Source organism: Pipistrellus hanaki (assembly GCF_964339955.1).
Source record: "Pipistrellus hanaki genome assembly, chromosome: 17".
NCBI lineage: Eukaryota > Metazoa > Chordata > Mammalia > Chiroptera > Vespertilionidae > Pipistrellus > Pipistrellus hanaki.
In genome coordinates this window covers 35049715-35071301 of record NC_140519.1, presented here as the reverse complement: position 1 = coordinate 35071301, position 21587 = coordinate 35049715, and the positions used below count along the sequence as shown (strand labels likewise).

The window sequence follows — 21587 nt, the reverse complement described above, 5'->3', positions numbered from 1 at the left end:
TTCATTTAACTTAATTATACAATACTAAAATAAAAAAAACTTCAGGTCTTTAATATTCAGCCTAGATCAGAAAATAAAGAGTAAGTTAAAACTAGAATAAAGCACCAGTGTTTTGTGTAATCTATTTCAGATAATTTACATACAACTAATCAAATTTTAGGCACTTATGACTTTGGAAACCATTAGATTCAGAGGCAATTTATTGCTAAAATCAGTGGAGTGAAGAAGATGTGGAGTCTGATTTATAATTTAGAGGAATTATTTCCAGAACAAAAAAAATTTCTAGATTATGACACAAATGGAAGGAGTTATGGAGAAAAAAAGGTCTATTGGCTAATAACAATCATAATCAAAGGAGTATGTATTGAGTAATAAAAGTTTGTTTTCTCATATAATTCTAACAAAAATCCCAAAAGGTAAATAATAATGTTTTATTCACATTTTAAAGACAGGGAACTGATGTAAGGACAGTATAATTCGTCTAAAATTTAAACTTCGATCATGGAAGCTATGAATTTTATACCCTAGTGTGAATGTACAAAGGTGGACCAAGGGACACCTTGCCACTGTTAAAGAGGGTCATAAACCCAAAACACCTATACAGACTATGCTAAATGACAAAAACTAGTGAAGGAGGACACTCAAACAGAGCAAGATAATTGGATAAAAAGACTCTGAACTGATCAGATGTGCTAAAGCAGCAGAAATGAGGGTATTGCACAAAGAATATAACCCTAAGTTAAAATTTCAAATTTAATCTTTCATTGAAGCATTTACATGGTAGTATAATTGTAACACATTAGTATATATTATAATTACATGTTACATAAAATTGCATGGAAAGGACTGGAAACCCAGCCACCAATAATTCTGGCTCTATCACTTAATATAAAGAGCTGAACCATCTTAACTTTAGCTTTCTCATTTAGAAAATGGAGATAGTAACCGAACACACCTCAGCTGCTGTACAATCTAAATGATATAATACATGTAAAGAGATTACAACATCATTTGATAAAAAAACTCAGGAAATAGTATCCAATGATGAAACTAGAAATGATACCAGAGTACTATATTTGTCTAAATTATGAGGCTCACAGTAATATCTAATCCAGACTCTGTCTATACTGAGATCCTTCCTTTGATGGCAGTAATAACTCAAATGTAATCAATAATATTTGGCAAACTCTAAGAACATGCAAATAACAGACTAACTATATATTACAGACTAACTCTGTACATTATTTTGGACATATATCTATGAAAACACTGAATATCCAGGACAACTTTATTTGTAACAGACAAAAACAAAATTATCCAAATATTCAACAGCTGAATATATACGCAAATTATAGTATATTCATAAAATGGACTTCTACTCAGCAATAAAAGAACCAAACTTCTGATATACACAAAATAATACAAGTGAATCTCAAAATCTTGCTCATCAAAGTAAGCCAGGCACAAACTTATATATTTCATCTCACTTATGTGAAATTCTAGAGCAGGCATAAGTAATCTACAGATGAAAGGCAGATCAATGGATAAACCAGGATAAGGTATGACCACAAAGAGGCACAAGGGTCTTTCTGGGGGGAAGAGAGATATTCTTTATCTTGATTTAGCAATACTTGCATGGGTATATACAGTTGTCAAAACTCATAGGAATTTAAAAATTAATTTATAAAAATCCATAAAACCACTTTTCAAGTTATAAAGGATAAAATGTTTGGTCCTTACAAAGAAATATGAGTATTAAACTATTAAATCAGCCGTGGACAGTTTGCTCCGTGGTTAGAGAGTCAGCCTGTGGATTGAAGAGTCGAGGGTTCAATTCCCAGTCAAGGACATTTATCTCGGTTGCAGTTTTGATTCCTGGTCCTGGTCAGGGTGCACAGTGGAGGCAACCAATCGATGTTTCTCTCTCTTTCTCTTCCCCTTCCCTACCTCCCACTCTCTCTAAAATCATTGGAAAAATATCCTCAGGTGAGGATTAAACAAAAACAAAATATTACATCAAATCTAAGATGCCATCATCTTTAAGGATACATTATTTTATGTTTGTTAAACCCAAACTACAACCAAATCAAGATACATTCCAATTTCAGAAGATGAATTAAACTGTGTATCTGGCTGAAACCAGTTTGGCTCAATGGACAGAGCGTCCGCCTGCAGACTGAAGGGTCCCGGGTTCGATTCCGGTCAAGGGCATGTACTTGGTTGTGGGCACATCCCCAGTAGGTGTGCAAAAGGCAGCTGATCGATGATTCTCCCTCATCGATGTTTCTAGCTCTCTATCCCTCTCTCTAAAAAATCAATAAAATATATTTAAAAAAATAAACTGTGTATCTGAAAGTCAGTATGAAATAGATATCTTTTGTACTGATACCATCAAACTGGGTAAATAAGATCCAAAATTTCGGTCAATATTCTAAAGCTTCCAAAAGCCGTCATTATCCAAGCTTCTTAAGTAAAGGAAAAGTACTTTTAAATCAAATGGCATTTAACAGTAGATAAATTCTAAATTGAGTGTGGGGGGAAAAAAACTATAAAAAGATGATCAATAACAGTCTTAGTATCTTAAAATCACATTTATTTCAAATAGCTACTAAATGAGGAGAGAGGTTATAATTTAGAACCAAAGGTCATAGGGAGGGCAGATTAAAAAAAAAAATAAAATACAGTGTTAATGACTTCTAAATTAGAAAGAAATGTTAAAAATTTTCTATCAAATATGCCTCACCGTATCATTTCAAATTAATGCATTTCTTAGCACACAAGTCAAAGAAGTTTCACCTCCAAATAGGGTTCACCTAAGCATTCCTGATGTATTCTAAAAGCCACTAAGTCTTTTTTTAAAAAAAGGTGGATTCTAGGGTCACACAGCTTTAATTTATACAACACTGACCTACAATAGGTCACTCGGAGAGTCAAATTCTAATCTCAGATCATAGTTACAATGGTTCTTTCATAGCTTATGTTTCCCTAACCATAGATTTAAAAGAATAACCAATCACCAGGAAAGAATTCAGAAATGAAAAAAGGCTATTGCCAAAAAAAAAAAAAAATTTAAATGAGCAAAACAGCATTCATCCCAAATCTGAAACATGATTTTTATCTTTGCTTGTAATAAAATCTCAAACAAATGCACAGATTTTTATAGTACCTATCTCAATCAAAAGAAAAAGAGAAAATAATTTATATTTTATTAAAACTTTGCCTTGTTAGCCAAAAGGAGATGACTAACTCCCATCTGTCTCAAATGTTTTGTGGCAAATTAAAAATTGTACATAATTTCTAAGACCTATCCAATGTTGATTGCTCTTAATGTAAAATAATAATTTTGTGTTCAGATCAAGGTATTCAGTTATTTAACCACATGTCATTTGAGTTCCAACACAAGATTTGTTAGGCAATGTAAAAGTTTAAAAGTAACCCAGAAATTTCTAAGGTTGAAAACTAACTTGGATCTTAAAAAGAGTAAACATAAAAACTCCCCAAACCTGTAAATATTTACCGATCACTTGTAGAAAATGTCAGACTTAATTATAAAACCGTACGACATAAATCAAATAATACCATTAAAACTAGAATATGCTATATATGTTAGGATAAAAGCTTTTTGTAGCAGGGCAGGGCGTTTTAATCCCCAGAAGGTTCATGCATACTACTTTGGCTCAAGTCCATGTCATTACAGTTGGCTCTTCATACTAACCTGCTTTCAAGGGTGGATATGCTAGAAGAGTTTCAATATCTGGATTTCCAGCAGTTACCTTAAGTTTCCATGTCTTAGCAAAATGGCACATTCACTCACTGACCAGCAACAATAAATTTACTGTGCTAGAACTCTAACATGATACTAAATCTTCATTCTCAAAATTCACTCCCAGCATTAACAAATGATATGAATAACCAGCTCTTTTCATGTTCCTGTAATCATATCAGCCTTCTGATTTTACAATCCTGGTTTAAGCTGTTTACATTTCCAAAGTAATCAACTTTTGCTCTCCTAAATCCTTCATAATATTCAGAGTAAAACTGATGGAATTTTCTGATAAGTCACTACAAGTTTAGCATCACTGATTACCTTTAATGCACTTGCAAGCTAACCACAGCTAACCTACAAATTAAGAATTTGCTTACAAATGGGAGCAAGAGGAAATTATTCCAAATCCATCTTGGAAATAAACTAAAAAATCTTTATTTCTTTAGAGAAAAGTATTTTAAAAAAATGAAGCCGTGAGCATGCCCATGCCTTCCCCCTTTTTTCCCCCCCTTTACCCCCACCAGGCATATTATCATGAGTTTCCTCACTGCCAACCTCTAAGGGCCCTTCCTTTATCTCCATAACTTGTTCTCTAAGCCAATTTCTTCCAGGAATTACTTCTTCTACCTCTGTGATTTACCAAATAGATGTTCTCTTACAAAAAAAAAAAAAAAAAAAAAAAAAAAAAAAGAAGAAGAAGAAGAAGAAGAAGCCATCTAAGTACGTTTTTAGGTGTAGAAATTATCTGAATTAATAACACTAATCCCAACCCTCTGACCCCTCTCCCCCAAACAGAAAATTTAATTTCCAAGAATACAACTAAAACAGCAGCCACAAGTCTTTTCTAGAGAAATCAGAGACTTAGGTATTGCTTACTAACCTGAAGTGAGTAACAAATTATAGTTTCTCAAATGAGAGGTTAAATACAGGGTATTCTGACAACTCCAGAAGGCATTTATTGATACAATTACTTAAGGCAGAGTGAGAAAAAAAATCTGTCAATTTGAAGATCTAATATTTTTTCCTTTAGCTTCACACAATTCTTCCCTAACAAAAGCACTGAATTTAGGAATTTGTCAGACAAATAAAGATAACAAGGCAAGTTATGATTAGGAATTTGCTGGAAATAGTACCATTTAAACTCCACTCCCTGCATAATGGAAAGCCATTGAGCTTTTTATATTCTAACTAGAGGCCTGGGGGATGAATTCATGCATGGGTGGGGGTCCCTTGGCCTGGCAGACAATCAGGGCCAATGGGGTGTCAGGAGGTTGGCCAGTGGGGGAAGGGGTCCACGGGAGGTTGGCTGTGGTAGTGCATAGACCACCAGGGGGCAACTCCTGTGATGAGCGCCTGCCCCCTGGTGGACAGTGCACGTCATAGTGACTGGTCGACTGATCAGTCGCTTAGTCTTTTATTTATTTATATATATATATATATATATATATATATATATATATATATATATATATATATATATTGATAGATAGATAGATAAATAGATAGCTGGTTACAAAACTAAATGGAAATAAAGTTATTATTAAGGCAGATTATCCCCACAGTTGTTTAGAACAAGTTTAAAGAAAATATATATATATATATATATATATATATATATATATCAGAATAATAGATTTATTCAATAAACATTAAGCAATGACAATGTGCCACTCACTGTACAGCAATATCACTTCATGATAGAATTCTGCTAATGCTAAAATACAATTATACATCAAATAACAAATCTGGCGTTCCCACTTTTGGGGATTCCAAGGACAAGTTCATTCTCCCTCCACATTTTAAGGCTCTGTATAGGGTTTTCTGTATCTATTTGATTTTTGTTGGAGAAAGTTATTGTTTTTTAATCCTTTTATCAACAACTGTTGAAAACACAACAGACAGACCCAAATCTATAGATATATTTTGAGTATCCAAGGGAATTCTACAAAAGAGAGGACAAACAAAAAATTACTTACCAACACTCTAAAGAAGTAAAGATATTCTGCTGCTCCAGAGTAATTCCCACATTCATATTGGAATTTTGCATATCTGTAGAGTGTATCTAAATATTCTTGCCTAAACTAAAAAAAAGAAAACAAAAAAGCTGAAGTTCTATTTTTTGAAATATTTACTCCTTTAAATGCAATTCTGTCAAAGTATTATAAAGTTGCCATAAAAAATAAATACCCTCAAAACATAAAGTTAAGAATTGGTAAATTTAAACACTCATAGTTCTGGCCTCAAAGAATTTTGAAATGTACCCACTTTGTTAACATTTGATACAAACTTGAATTGCTGCTAAAAGTTTGATGTGTGTGTCTTAGCTGATGACCAAGCTTAGAAAACTTTCAGACATATGTAAGGTTTTTGTGATTCAGTACAAATAATATGTAAAATAAACTGTTCTCTGTGAAAACTGGCCCCCCAAATTATGCCAACTTTTAGAGTTGATGCAAGAAAAAGTGAAGAAATATAAGAGAAGAGCTCCAAACTAGATCATTAATAAATCCACTAAACATTCTATATGGAAACTGGAAAAAGTATTCTGCATAATGGTCAACATGCCTCTTGTTACAATAATTGTTAAATGAGAGAGAACACTTGAATGCAAGTTAAAATGTGATAGTATGCAAAGCCTTATACTTTGAGTTAACAAGGGAAAAGAGATTGGGAGATGGCTAGAAAAGACGGTATCATTCCTTTATTTGTGAATTTGGGGATTTAGGAAGGTCTTGATAATGTTACTTCATTCCACAAGGCAGCCAAAGTATTACTTAATTTTATTACTCAAGGCATTTCTCATTCAAATTTAGTTCTGTCTTTACTTATTAGTTACTAATCCATCAGAAACATAAAACATCATTATCTGATTAGCCCAAAAAAATAAATCCAAAGTTTAGAGACTTTGTGTTACCTAAAGATAAGTATATTATTTTTCTATCATTATCAATTTTTAAAATCTAGTTTCAAAAACATACCAGATATTACACTTAATGAATGGATCTGAAAATTATATTCCTATTGAACAAGGAACCTATCTATATAGCACTATTCTTTAATTACCCTTATAACATGACAACTACAAAAATTTTAAAGGCACTACTTACACCATGCTTGTCCGCCAAGTAGTCAAACAACATACGACCATCCCTTAATAATAAGAACAAACGTTACTGTATTTCATAGTCCACAAAAAAGTAAGCACTTCTAACTTATTATCCACATAAAGCTACTTTAAATACCTTAATACCCAAACACCAGAAGTAAAATAGGACTTCCAGAATAAAATAAACAGAACAGTAAATATTCTGAATAGAAACTCAAGAATTGCAAGTTTTAAAATTCATTTCAGATTTTTTTAGTCCTAATTGAAAACCATGTGTTCTGTCATACCACATCCATGGTAATGCCCTTTTAGAAGTGTTTTTAGGTAATAAAACCAGAACATTCTATTTTTAAAGTGAGATCCAATAGTCAACTCAGGTAATAACTTACTGAAAATAATACATATGGTCCCAGATTTAAGGTGGTTAGACTTATGAATTTTTAACTTTGCAATGGTGCAAAAATAATATACTTTAAATTTTGATCTTTTAATGGGCTAGCAATATGAAGTGTGTTAACTCTCATGAAGGTGGGGAAGCAGCCTTTCGATCATGAGGATAAATAACTGACACTCTACAGTGTATTCATTGTATTAGGTAATTTTTCCCCATTGTAGGCTAATGAAAGCGTTCTGAGTTTAATCAACATATGTGTGGCTACATGCTATGTTGGAAAGGTTAAGTGTATCAAATGTATTTTTTACTTACGATATTTTCAACTTAGCATGGATTTACCAGGATACAACCTCATCAAATATAGAGTTTCTATATTTGCTATCTTGAGTGTACATTTTAAATAGAAAATATATTGTTACAGAACAAAGATTGGAATATGTGGACTGTACAAACTAATAGGAATTAACCCTATATAAAAATTTTGTCCCCCTCCCAATTTGTTAGTATTTTTCACAAGGACTGTAATTTAGCAAATTTAGAAGATTAATAAATCATGCCTAACTTATAGGACATGTATGCTACATACCCTATGTAATTATCATCTATACCAACGTGTCAAATAACTCAATTCAACTCTTTATTTTTTTAGCTTTGCATAATTTGATATGTTTTCAGGATGGTAAAATGGTGACAAAGACTCCAAAGAACAAGTGATAGATGGTTACCATTGCCTACCTGCTAGGCATTTTTAAATATAAAAATATTTTTTAATGCTCCTCCCAGGATGTATGCTGTGTCATGTCTTTCAGAAGCATACCTTTACTTGAAGAGTTATTTAATGAGGGGTTGATATGTTATCACTAAAATTATGGGTGTATTATAATGCAGAATATGAAATGTATGTGAAATTTCAACATAAAAAGATTAAATAGTTTACATGTTTAATTGGGTTACAAGTTTTTAACACACAATTCCATCCTTTCATTTATCTCCAATTTAGTGTATATTAAGCTACAAGGAGTTCTCTCTTTCTAATATTTGGTAAACAAATCCATATTCACCTTATTCTTATCCTAAATCCCATTACATCTGAGTGTTTATATGACTAAATTTACAATTTAAATCCTAAATTTTCTGTTGTACCCTAATTTCTGGGTTATTTCAGTTGTCCCTTTGTGGTTACTTACATAAGACTTGAAGGTCTACAATTACTCATAAATATTTGTAAGTAGTTCAGTATTAAATATGTATATGTACACGCATATAGATAGCTATATATAAATACATATTATATATAATAGCTTTAAAAATATAGCTATCTCTGTGTATGTGTATACAGACTGCTGTGTGTAGATATATATGTATGTAGTAAAATATGGTGTGGTATAGTAAAATACATTATAATATGGGATAGTAACAGTGTAGTATTTGCTGCTTTTCTAACAAATATCTGGTAATACTTTCTCAAATCACAAGTGAAAATTCAGAGCCAACCTCTCTAAACTTCGACTTGGTAACATGTCATAAGAACTAAAGGTACAACATGGCAAAATTTGCAATTTCTCAAGGGAATATATTGGTAGCTAAGATTTAGCAAAAGGCAATATTCAATTTAGTAGATTTTATTTTCAAACATTTGAAATAATTGAAAGGGCTTCAATTAGTGATATTAAGTCAGAGTAAGGCAAAACGTTTTCTTGGAAACCAAACAACAAGTTTTCTAGCTAAGGAAAAGTTAGGAATAAAATAACCTTATCAGCTCTACACCCTCCTTGGGCTGGGCATCAGGTTGGAAGGATATGGGAGAATGGAGCAAACTGATAAAGTGAGCTCAGGTTTTCCTTACAGCTAACAACCCACGTGCTCTATGCTCTAGGTACTGCCTAGGCACAGTGTTTCTCAACCTCAGTACTACTGACATTTCAGGTTGGGTATTTCTTTTTGGAGGGTAGGATATTGTCCAATGTATTATAGAATGTTTAGCAGCATCCTTGGCCGCTCCTTGCTAGGTGCCAATAGCACTCCCCCTATTGTGAAAACCAAAAATGTCTCCAGACATTGCCAAGGAGACAGAACTAATGCAACACAACCAGATTTAGGTACATGGTAAAGAAGTTCTAAAAAGAATATTAACAGGCCTAGGCGGTTTGGCTCAGTGGATAGAGAGTCGGTCTGTGGACTGAAAGGTCCCAGGATCGGTTCCGGTCAAGGGCATGTACATTGGTTGCGGGCACATCCCCAGTGGGGGGTGTGCAGGAGGCAGCTGGTCGATGTTTCTAACTCTTAACTCTCTCTCTTCCTCTCTGTAAAAAATCAATGAAATATATTTTAACAAAACAACAACAAAAAAAGAATACTAACATTACGACTTTCTGGTCCCTACACAATAAGGATAAATGAAAAACAAAAATAAGGATAAATGAATCTATCAAAGTTCAAGTTAGCATTTGTATTAATCTGGAAAGAGAATTTTTATAATTCTACTTAAGGAAGAAGTTACCTGGTTGACTGCATTTGCCTTGTAGTTTCTGGATCTTCAAACATCTTCACAATTGGTTCCGTTTCTGCCTGAAGCTGTTTCAGTTGTGCAACAACTGTGGTTCTTTTCTCTCTCAAAGCTAATTAAAAATGGAAAGGAGTACCATAATGTTAAACTACAACTGCTCCCCAGGAGGATGTCTCTGGAAATTTTCATTTTACTTAAGTTGTGCATATAGGTATTTACCCTAATAGATTCATTTGCCAATAACCACCAACTCAATAACTTCCCCAGATCAAATTTCTTCTTTCTAGCAATGATAAGGCACATACAGGAAGGAATCATTTTACTTAAGAGAAACTGGGGAATAGAGAGAAACAGTCTGGGACAGGGAAGGGAAGAAGGGAGGGGTGTCAAAGGAAAAAATGATCTAATTCTACATTTCAGAGACTTCATTCCCAGTGTTTTTATATTTGTTCTCATTAAATTCTCTCAGGTGAATATATTATTCGAGTTGCTGAACAGAGGTTCAGAGGAGTTTACATATTATTACTATGTTTTCAGCCAAGTTTAATGGGATTTAAATCCAATCAGTAATCTCTCTTTTTGCTATTAAATGTCTAGTTCTGTAATCTCTCAAACCCAATTCTATAGTTTCTTTTTACTATATCATGAAGAGTCAGAGAAAATTCACATATAACCTACCCTGCTAGCATGTTTTAAAATTTCAATAAGAACTTTTCATCACAAACTAAAATTTAAAGAGTGAATGTTATTGCAGGGAACTGTAATATAAGCCAAAAGATGATTGTGTTTAATGTAATAACTGCATTATATATTACAAAATACACACTAGAACAGTGTTTCTCAAAACAGAAGGGGATCTGTGATCAAATTTTGAGAAATGTCAATTTAAACAAAGTAAATTGTTCCTGTACTGAAAGAGTTTTACATTATTTTAAAATACTCTGTGCATAAAAGAAATGATACAGAATATTTCAGTATTTTCCAAACTTACAGACCACCATTTTGAAAGGAACATCTATTATCACAGAAAACAGGGATTTGAAAACACTGGGCCAGTAATTCTCCTGTGTGGACACTGGACCTCAGCCAATGGTTTCTAATTAGGCTGTAGAATTTGCATTTCTAACAAGCTCTTCCAGGAGAACTAATGATGCTGGTCCTGGGGACTATACTTTTGAAGACTACGGCTATACCCAGATGAAAAATAAATCCTTAAGCTAATTGAAAAAGTTAGTCAACCCAAAAAATTGCCAAAGTCTTAGGTAAGTCTCAGGCAACAATCTGATTGATAATCACAACTCTGATGATACTATGAACTAAATACTATAAAGGTATTTTATGATCATGTCTTAAAGCATTTTCACATCTTTTATGGTAAGAAAATAATATGCTTTAGAAAACCTATAATCTTAGTATTACCTTTCATCCAAAGGACTTTTAAATAATTATTAAGACTTTTGGCTACAGCATTTAATAAATCATAAAACTTTAATTCACACATCCTCTGTCCACAAGACAAGCTTCAGTTCTAATAACAAAACTTACCATGAGGAATATCATCAGAATAAAGGTTTTTGTATACATCCATAGCAAAGTCTACCATGTTGGTATCACTAAGGAGATCCAATTTTCCTTGTAATAATTCTTTTTCATTATAAATCTGCAAGAGACAATTACTTACTAATAAGTACACTTAAGTTCCTCCAAGTAAAATGACTAATACCAAGGTAAGTTTACCTGAAAATATACTTCCTGAAATATAATTTTTTTAAATAAAATACTACATACTATTAATTCACTCTCTTAGAAGACAACCTACAGAAATATAATAATATCCTATTTACCTAATAATTTAAAAATGAAGGCAATTGCACACTGCAAAGCCATTCCCATCTAATTCTAATTATCTTATTTTTTACGTGTCCCTATAAGCGACCTTTTATCCTTTCTAGAACAAGACTATGCCTAAATAAACAATCACACCAACTCCATAAGTAGGCACATATGGCAATTAGAACTTAACTATTAAATTGATGTAACATTTTATTATCTCAATATCCACGTTTTCCCATCTCAATTTAAAGGAGCCTCTCCTTTATCTCCACATATTTTTTCACCAGTTACAGTCCTTTATGATGCTTCCCCACCCATACCACTGAAACATAATTAGCATTCAACTAGTGACCCAGTGCATGAAATTCAAGCACATGAAGGGGATTAATTAGAGGAAATAATATTGTTATTTGCCCTTTCTCTGTAATAGAAGTATCAGATGAAAGAAAATTAGTAAAATGTATATGAAAACCTTCCTCCTATTAAGAGTCTGGGGCTCACACAGGACCCAGAATCAAGTCCCCCCCACCCACATGCACCTCCAAATTGAGTGAGACCCAGACCTGCCCCCATCCCCTCAATTGGGCTAGATCCAGACCCAGCAGTCCCACCCTGGTCAAGTCCTGCCAGGCAGGGGGCGTAGCCTCAGTTCCCCTGGCCCAGCACCAGTATGGGGGTGTGACCTGAGGTCCCCCAGCCCATACTGGGGCAGGAGGCATGCCTTGAGGTCCTCTGCAAGCCTGGCCAAATGGAACAGGGGTGGGGAATGTCTGGCCCATGGGCCATATAAGGCTTATTTTTAAGTTCATAATTTTGGATGGCCCTCAAATGATGTTATAAATATCCAAATGGGCCATGGCAGAAAAAAGGGTCCCTACCCCTGATGTAGCGTCACAAACATTTATTCTGATGTCAGGTGTACAACCACTTTGGAAAGCTATTTTTATCTCCTAAAGTTAAACATATATTTTGACCCAGCAATTCTGCTTCTAGGTTCCCAACCTGTCGCGACCCACAGGTTGAGAACCACTAGCAGGGTCGCCTAAGCCCAACGGGAAACACAGATATTTATATTACCATTCATAACAGTAGCAAAATTAGTTATGAAGTAGCAACGAAAATAATTTATGGTTGGGGGTCACCACAACATGAAGAACTGTATTAAAGGGTAGAGGCATTAGAAAGGTTGAGAACCAATGCTCTATATAAAAGTAATATGCAAAGTATCCCCTAGGGAGTTCAACTGCCCTCTATGATGTGCACTCACCAGGCAGGCCTAGGGATCCTACCCGTAATTCATGCACCAGGCCTCTAGTATACACATAAAATGACTTAACATTTAGCACTGAAAATCAACAATCCACAGCCATCTTAAAACTTGGAGGAACTTCAGAATGTTGAATGAAAAAAAGTCAGACAAAGCAGTACAAGATGGTGAATGTAGAGGGCCAAATGGGAAGACACCTGGACATTCTATAGAATGCTGCTGACTGGGTCCGGGATATTGACAGTCATGTCAGTTGCACTCCCGCCCTGGGAGTGCGGAGATGTTTAGTTCCTGGCTTGTGTTTGTTCAGGAGGAAGGAGTGGGTGGAACCTGGGCTCTCCTAGGCTCCTTGTTTTCCTGTGAAACCCCTTGTTGGATTGGAGTATAAACAGATGTGCTGCCTGGCTTAGGAGGTTGTCAGTCTGTCTCTCCAGCAGAGGTCTGCGGCCCTCCCAACTCCCAGCTTGAAATCTATTTCTATGTCTTCTCTCTTTATTTCTAATATTTCTCAATCCCTGGGCACCTCCACTTAGAACCGGTTCATTCATCTCTTTCCACGCAGGACATGGAAAAAGGAGATCCCCGCAGCTTCAGGCCCCCGCAGGTAATTCCATTTATATAACATCAAAACCTGCCCTAGCCAGTGGTTAGAGCATTGGCCTGCAGATTGAAAGGTCCTGGGTTTGATTATAGTCACGGGTAAGTAGTTCCTTTGCAGGTTTTATTGGGGCAACTGTGGGAGGCAACCAATTGGTGTGTCTTTCTCAGATGGCTATTTCTCTCTGTGCCTCTACCCCCTTGCACTCTCTCTAAAAAATAATTGGAAAAAAATATCCATGGGTGAGGATTAATAGGGGGCGGGGACACACACACAGAAGACACAAATATGTATTTACTCATTTATTAAATAATCATTCAAAGCCTTTTTGCCAGACTCTATTTTATGTGCTGAGAACAAAGAACCAAACAAAGTCCCTGCTCTTTCTCCAACATTTCAAATTATCCTCACGTATCCTGACTCTCCTAACCACCTATCCTTCAAAACTCAACTTAATGCCTCTCTTCCTCAAAGTCCTTCTGCCCAGATTAGAATCTCAATTTTGACAGCACTCTGCCAGTATTTTTCTGACATGTCACTTTTTGCCTTATACTTAAAAGACCTTCATCTCCTCTAAAAGATAGGCACAGTTTTAGCCGTGAGGTGTCTGGGTTTTACCTTGGATTTACCACATTTCCACAGGAAGAAAGTACTGAGCACAGTTACTCTGCACTGATTCTCAGCCGCCATTTAAAGTTGTTTTGCCGTAAGACATACTATTGTAATTTACACTTAGGTACATATTTGGAAAATGGAAGTATAAAGAATACATGAAAATGTGAAGTTTGGGTTAGTTTAGAAACATTTCTACAAGTAGCTGGCAAAGGATTTCAAAATACGGTTATTTTTCTATTATTTATCCAGAAAAGAAAACAGAAGGCAGACTCTAAGATATAGGTGTAAGTACACCCTATGTAAAAAAAACACCAAGGCAAAACTATATCCTTTCAAAATAAAGCTTTATAAGGAAAGACATTCTTGAACATTTAAAAAATAAACTGGGTATTTCCTAACATCAGCAACTTCAGAGTTGTCTATATGTCCTTGGGAAAGGATCACATGAATCTGAGGATTAAATGTTTAACGAACCATATACAAGAACATTTGAAAAGTTATCAGAACACACTAATGTTTATTTGTAGGGCTTCTTTTGCCTTACTTCTATTGGGAGGCCAATCTATTTTCCAAATCTGGAGTTCCCTGATATACTTCATGTTTAAACCTGCTTCTGGAAACGGAATTCATTCATCTTTCTGGCCTATGTCCTAATTCTTTCATCCCAGTAACACTACCTTATGAGTATTTAAAATGCATCATTTCCCAATAAACTCAAGGAATAACCTAAGCTCAATATTTCAAAACTCTTAGGACTGAGGCATTTTTAAAAACGAATTACCAAGGCCAAATAGTACTTATTCCGTATATCTTGAGCAGCTTAAAATGAACATCAACCACCAATTCAAATCACTCCAAGTGTGTGTGTGTGTGTGTGTGTATATATGTATATGTGTATATATATATGTGTGTGTGTATATATATATATATATATATATATATATATATATATATATAAAAATAAATAAAACTGGGAAAGAACTTTTAGATTAAAATGTGTCGGGCTTGTTTCTTTGGGTGGGAGGGAGTGGGGTCCCCACCCCCATCCGACAATCGATTGCTTCCCTTGGTAGAATGAGCTCCTTACCCAAAGACCAGGAAAAACTCCATGCAAAGAAACGCACAACTTTTATGGCACTTAAAAGTGCTGTATATTTCACTCAAATGTCAGGAAATTAATCCAAGCGACCCGGCAGGCCAGCACCACCCTCCCCGCAGTTCCCGGAAGGAAAGTGAACTCCTCTAACCCTCCCCCTGGCTCTGAGGAGTGGGTCCGAAGTAAAGATCCCCAAACCAGCGGCGCCGCGTTCACTTCCGGGGGGGGGGGGTCGGGGGGAGTCCCGGGGCCTGCGCACCCCAAGAAGGGAGGCCGACCCCGCTTTCTCCCCCGGATCTCCCGCGGTCACCTCGGCCCTCCTCGGGGCCGCGAGTCCCCGAGGACGCTCAATCCCAGGAGGGCCCGCCTGCCGGCCCGGCCGGGACGGGGCCCCGCACGTGTGTCAGGCGGACCCGGGCCGCCGCCGCCGCCGCCGCCCCGCGGGCCTGCCCCGCGCCCCCCGCGCCCCCGCCGCTTCCCCGCACCCCGGGCCCCGCTCACCTCCTTCACGGAGAGAAACTCCAGCAACGGAAAGACCAGATGCCGATCCAGAAAGTGAGCGATGCGGGTAGTCAGGTCGTACTCCGCCATCTTGCCGAGGAAAAGGAGAGGCTCGGCTCGCTACAACTTTATTGACAGCGCCGGCGGACGGACGGACAGGCCCCGCGGCGCGCGCGTGCGCAGTCGGCACACTCACCCTGGTTAGGGGGCGGGGCTTACTGCCTAGCGCTCGGAGACCGACCGCGCACGCGCGCGCGGGTGGCTCTGGCTACTTTTGGGACTACTAAGCGGGTCGGCGGGAAGTTTAGTCCGTTTGAAATGCTGTCAGCGTCCTACGATCCGTTAACTTTCTGACGTTGAAAGGATCGGCGGCAAGTTTCGTCTGTTTGAAATGCTGTCGGGGTCCTGGGATCCATTCCGTTAGTAGATACCGAAGACCCTGAAATGCTGAAGCAATGTAGGCAGAGGATGAGACACTGAGCACCCCGCTCTACAGAAAGACACATGCAGGGAGGAATAGGAGCTGTAATTTGGCAGATAGTAACGGCTTTCGTAAGCGTTCGTTAAATTGTTTGTAGACAGGAAACAAGAATTTCAGATGATAGGGAGAGCCATCACTTAGTGGGGAGGGTCGGGTTGGGCCTTCTTGATGAGGATACTTAGAGGAAACTCGGGTGGGAATGAAAGTGGTTAGAGAAAACTCAAGGTAACAGTTTACCTGAGGGTTGTGCTAAGACAAGGCAGTGACCGACATTAGAGCCTGGGTGAAAACATGCCTAATGGAAGGCACAGCAAAAACAAAGGCCAGGAGACAGGAAAGGACTTGATGTGTTTTAAAAACGAGTATCCTGTGTGAGTGAGGAGTAAGGTTAGAGATGGTGAGAAGGGCCAGGTCATGAGTAAGGTAAGGAACGTGGATTTAGTTCTAAGTGCTCTGAATTCTCCTTTGCTAGTTTCTTCTCATCTTTCAGGCCTCTTCATTTTGGAGTGCCTTAGGACCTTACCTTTTATCTATCTAGGCCCTAATATTATTCAACATCATGGCACTAAATGAAACCTACACGTTCACAACTCTCAAAGGATAGCCCCAATACAGTTAACCATGGACCCACATATAACCAACTGTTTACTTAACATCTCAACATTAACATACCCAAAACAAAACCTCCCCATTAATTCATCAAAACCTGTTCCTTCTGCACTCCTCCAGCTCAGTAAATGCCAATTCTATCTGTCCCGGTGCCCAGACCCCAAAGCCTCGAAGTCATCCTTGACTTTTTCTCTTACAGGCTACATGGAATCCAACAAATCCTTTGATTCTAACCTTTAAAGCATATCCAGATCCAATTAGCTCAAACCACCTCCAAAGTTAACCCCTAGTCTAATCCATCATCATCTCTTGCTTTGATTTTTGGAATGGCCTCTTCACTAATCACATTGCTTCCCCTTTTTTCCCTCCTATAGTTTATTCTCCATACATCAGCAAGAGTGACTTTTTAAAAATATATATTTTTTATTTATTTCAGAGAGGAAGAGGGAGAGAGATAGATAAAAACATCAATGATGAGAGAGAACCACTGATTGGCTGCCTCCTGCCTGCCTACTACTGGGGATGGAGCCCGCAACCAAGCATGTGCCCTGACAGGGAATTGAACCCTGAACTCCTAGTTCACCTGGACCGATTACCTCTGTAACTTCATCTTCTCCATCTCTTCTTCTTGCTCACTCTCCCTCAATCCTAAGAAACCACTAATCTATTTTTAGTAGATTTTTCTATTCAGGACTTTCATGTGAATGGAATCATAAAATATAGCCTTTTTTGTCTGACGTTTTAAGAAATATTTTTTGATTGACTTGAGAGAGGAAGAGAGAGAGAAAAAGAGAAAGAGAGAGAAACATCAATGGTGAGAGAAAATCATTGATCTGCTGCCTCCCACAGGTTCCCTAGTGGGGAACGAGCCAGAAACCCAGGAATGTACACTGACCAGGAATTGAATCGTGACCTCCTGGTTCATATGTTGACACTCAACCACTGAACAACACTGACCGGGCTATCTGTCTTTTTTTACTTAGCTACTGTGTTCAAGGTTCATCCAAGTTGCAGTATGTATCAGCACTTCATTCCTTTTTATGGCCAAATAATATTCCATTTTATTGTTTACCCATTCCTTCATTAATGAACACTTGGGTTGTTTCTATCTTTTGGCTACTAAGAATAATGCTGCTGCAAACATTCATGTACACATTTGTATGTGGACACATGTTTTCAATTCTCTTGGGTATATATCCAGAGGTGGAATTGCAGGGATATATAGTAAATCTATGACTAATTGCTAGAGGAACTGCCAGACCGTACTAGGTACATGCCCTTGACCAGAATTGAACCTGGGACCTTTCAGTCTGCAGGCCAAAGCTCTATCCACTGGCCAAACCAGTTAGAGCGATAATGTAATGCTTTGTAGGTCATGGAAAGGACTTTGCCTTGCATTTCGAATGAGGCGGGCAGCTATTGGAGGATTTGGGGCAGAAAAGTCACATAATCAAAGTTATATTTTTGAAAGACTGCTTTAAGGAATTGAGGGTATGGGGTTGGGGAATAAGCAATAATAGATGCCAGTTAATAGACTTTTGAAATAATTCAAGCAAGAGATGGTGGTGCTTAGTGGCAGTAATGAAAGAATTGTGGTAGTAGTGAAAGAGTTGTGGACAGTAGTGAAATTATGAATGTATTTTGAATGAAGAGCTAGCAAAATCTGCTAATGGATTAGATGACAAAAGAAGAGTCAAAGATGATTCTAAGGTATAGATGAACTGAGAGGCCATTTGCTAAGAAGAAGGGTGTGCTAGATTCATGTTTTAGAGAGGAGATAAATCAAGAGTTTAGTTCTGGACATATTATGTTATCTATTAGACATCTAAGAGGAGATATTGATTGGGCAGTGATGCGTATGAATCTGGAATTCAAGAGAAAGGTAAGAGCTGGAAATAGAAAACTAAATCTTGTCAATGTATTGATGAGATTTATACCCCTGGGACCAGATGAGATCAGAGTGTAAATGTGCTGGGAAAAGAGATGAGCAGGGCTAAATCTTAGACATTTCAGTTTGTAGAGGTTGGGACAGTTCAGAGCAAGTAAGGAAACCAGAGAAAGACTGGCCAGGAGATGGAGGAGAGAAGAGGAGCAAGAGAAATTGGGTCCTAGGCACCAAAGGAGAGTGGCCCTAGCAGCGAGAAGCAATGAACTATGCCAGGTGCTGCTGTTAGTTCAAGATGCCTATCAGCTTTGAAAATACTCAATTTATTGTTGACTTTGACAAGAACAGTTTCAGTGAGTGGTAGATGAAAATCTGCTTGAAGTGAGCTTAAAAGATGGGAGGAAAGGAAGTGAACTAATTAGTTCACTTCCTTTCCTCCCATCTTTTAAGCTCACTTCACACACACACACACACACATATATATATATATGTGTGTGTGTGTGTGTATATATATATATATATATATATATATATATATATATATAAATAGATCTTTTGAGGAATTTAAAAAAAATAGAAACAGTGAAATGTAGTGATATGGGATCTAGGGAGAGTGTCTTAAACTATGTGTGTATGATAGATAAGATACAATACATATTTAAGTAAATGTAATAAAAAGATAGAATATGAGACAGATAGGGGATATAGGAAAGAGCATGGGTTCCAATCAGACTGGCCTCAAACAGACTGATTCTCAAGAGGATAGAAAAAAATGGAGGAAGCTTGCAGATTGGATGTTTTTTGTATTGGGATTGCTGACTTTTACATCAGATATGGAAGAGCGTTGTGCAGGTGGTTCAGGAACAATCTCGACACTGTAGAGACACAAAAATCAGGAAAATATAAGGCATATTTGAGAAAGACCACTTGGAAAGTTAGCTGAAGATTGAAGGCTATCCGGGAGAATATACCAGAAAAGAAAGACCAGCACCAAATACTAAAATACCTGTGTGAGGAATGTGCAATTTATCTGAGGTCCTGAGAAAACTTAAAGTATTTTTGAGTACAAGAGTGAATAATCCAGTCTGTGTTTCTGATAGTGACATTGATAGTGGATTCTGTCAATGAAACGCAGCCAGGCTGTGGAAGACTGGAAAACTTGGATTTGATCAGATAAGCAATGGGAGCCTCTCATTAAGTTCTTAAAAAAGAAAAAGACATGAAGACAGTGGTGTGTTGTCCTTTAAAATTAAACTGGAAGTGATTTACAAGATGGTTTAAAGTGGTGACAGATTGGAAACTCTGCTGATTGGCCTGGCTTTTCGTCTGGAATTTCCCTTGCTGGTTTGTGAAAATATCTTGTTTCTTTTTATAAGAGAAATTTAGCCTCAAATGTGGAAAATCTGACTTTTTGCTTTAGTCTCTTCCTAGTGTCTTAGTTTAAGAGAGAGATTACATTGGAAAGACAGCTCACCTGGTAGTCTAGGTAGAAGCAAGGTGAAGACTTTGATTCTCCTATAATAGTATTCCTCAAGTATTATTGAATACTTTCCATTCGCTGATCACCATCTCAGGCTCTGGGAAAACAAGGAAAGGAAATGAATCTCAGCCCACGAGGAGATTACAGTTTAGTGGGGGTAGCAAGCATATAAAATGTAAACTAATTCATAGCCCAATTCGAGAGAGTCTATGCACAGAGTGCTCCTGGGGTCCAGGGAAGGAAGTGACTTCCTACCAGAGAAAGATGGAGCTGAATAGATGTCCAGTTGCCTAAGAAAAGGGCAAAGAACGTTTCAAGCGGAGAGAAGAGCAGGTACACAGGCTTAGCTCTGAGAAGAGGCACAGTCATTGGAGGCTCTGAGAAGGCCTTTGTGCCTGGAGGGTAGCGTGTGTGATGTCAAATAGCAAGACATGAGTCTGCACGTACATTCTATAGTTAAGAGTGCTGTGGACTCTGCTGAGAAGTTTGAATCCTACACTGCAGGCCAGTTTTTATGGTGATTCTCTTAACATCTCCTTTTGATCTACTGCCCTGTCTTTCCAGTTCAGGCTGATCATTTGTCACATAGACAACCGTGGTAGTCTTCCAAAGGATCTCCCTGTCCCAGGTTCTGCACCTGTCTACCTGTCCTCTACCCTGTGCATAGATTCTCTCGAATTGGGTGATCTGAATGCACATCTAATACTGTTATGAGTTGAGTTATGCCCAAACCCCTGATTTCAGATATAAGTCCCTGCCCCCCCAGAACCTTAGAATGTAACTGTATTTGGGGGTAGGGCCTTTAAAAAGGTAATTAAGTTGAAGTGAGGTCATTAAGTGGGCTTTTGTCCAATATGATTGGTGTCTTAAGAAGAAGACATTAGGACTAGACATATACAGAGGAAAGACCATGTGAAGACACAAGGAGAAGATGGTCATGTATTATACAAGTCAAGAAGAGAGACTTTAGGAGAAACAACCTGTAAACACCTTGATCTTGGACTTCTAGCCTCCAAAATTGTGAAAAAATAAAATTCTGCTGTTTAATCCACCAGATCTGCTATACTTTGTTATGGCAGCCCTAGCAAACTAATGCACTTTGCACTTCCTATTTCATATGGCATAAAGCAAAAACTTCTTAGCATACTCTATACAGTTCTTTAGGGATTTATCTATCCAGAATCCTACACTCCTTCCACACTGAGCTCTGCTTACACAGGTCACCAAGCTCATGGTTTCCAGCAGCTCCTTCAGTCTAAAATGTCCTTCTACCCCTCCTACCCTGTTGACCATCTCTTCACTTCTTAAGACCCAGACCAAGCATCATCTTACGTATTCTGTGTTTCCCATTAGCAGAGCATATCTGAAGTAATCACTCCCTCCTGCTCCACTCTGCTGGCAGCAAACTTATCTCAGGGCCTTAATGTTTGAGCCCATTTTTAAAAACATG

General features: G+C 37.4%; 1 protein-coding gene and 1 long non-coding RNA gene across 2 annotated transcripts in view; both read right to left on the bottom strand.

Annotated features, from left to right (window-relative positions):
- Positions 1-15833, bottom strand: part of EIF3E (eukaryotic translation initiation factor 3 subunit E) — a 36262-nt gene extending 20429 nt beyond the window's left edge. Inside the window, exons 1-5 of the mRNA XM_084864940.1 lie at positions 15683-15833; positions 11318-11432; positions 9767-9884; positions 6874-6916; positions 5743-5847 (exon numbers count right to left, since the gene is read on the bottom strand). Of these exons, the coding sequence (XP_084721066.1) occupies positions 5743-5847; positions 6874-6916; positions 9767-9884; positions 11318-11432; positions 15683-15772 (471 nt within the window). The 5' untranslated portion in view covers positions 15773-15833. The remainder of the gene's footprint in view (positions 1-5742; positions 5848-6873; positions 6917-9766; positions 9885-11317; positions 11433-15682) is intronic.
- A 4315-nt stretch (positions 15834-20148) lies between these two features.
- Positions 20149-21587, bottom strand: part of LOC311611922 — a 111382-nt gene continuing 109943 nt past the window's right edge. Inside the window, exon 3 of the long non-coding RNA XR_014793180.1 lies at positions 20149-20234. This is a non-coding gene — a long non-coding RNA (uncharacterized lncRNA). The remainder of the gene's footprint in view (positions 20235-21587) is intronic.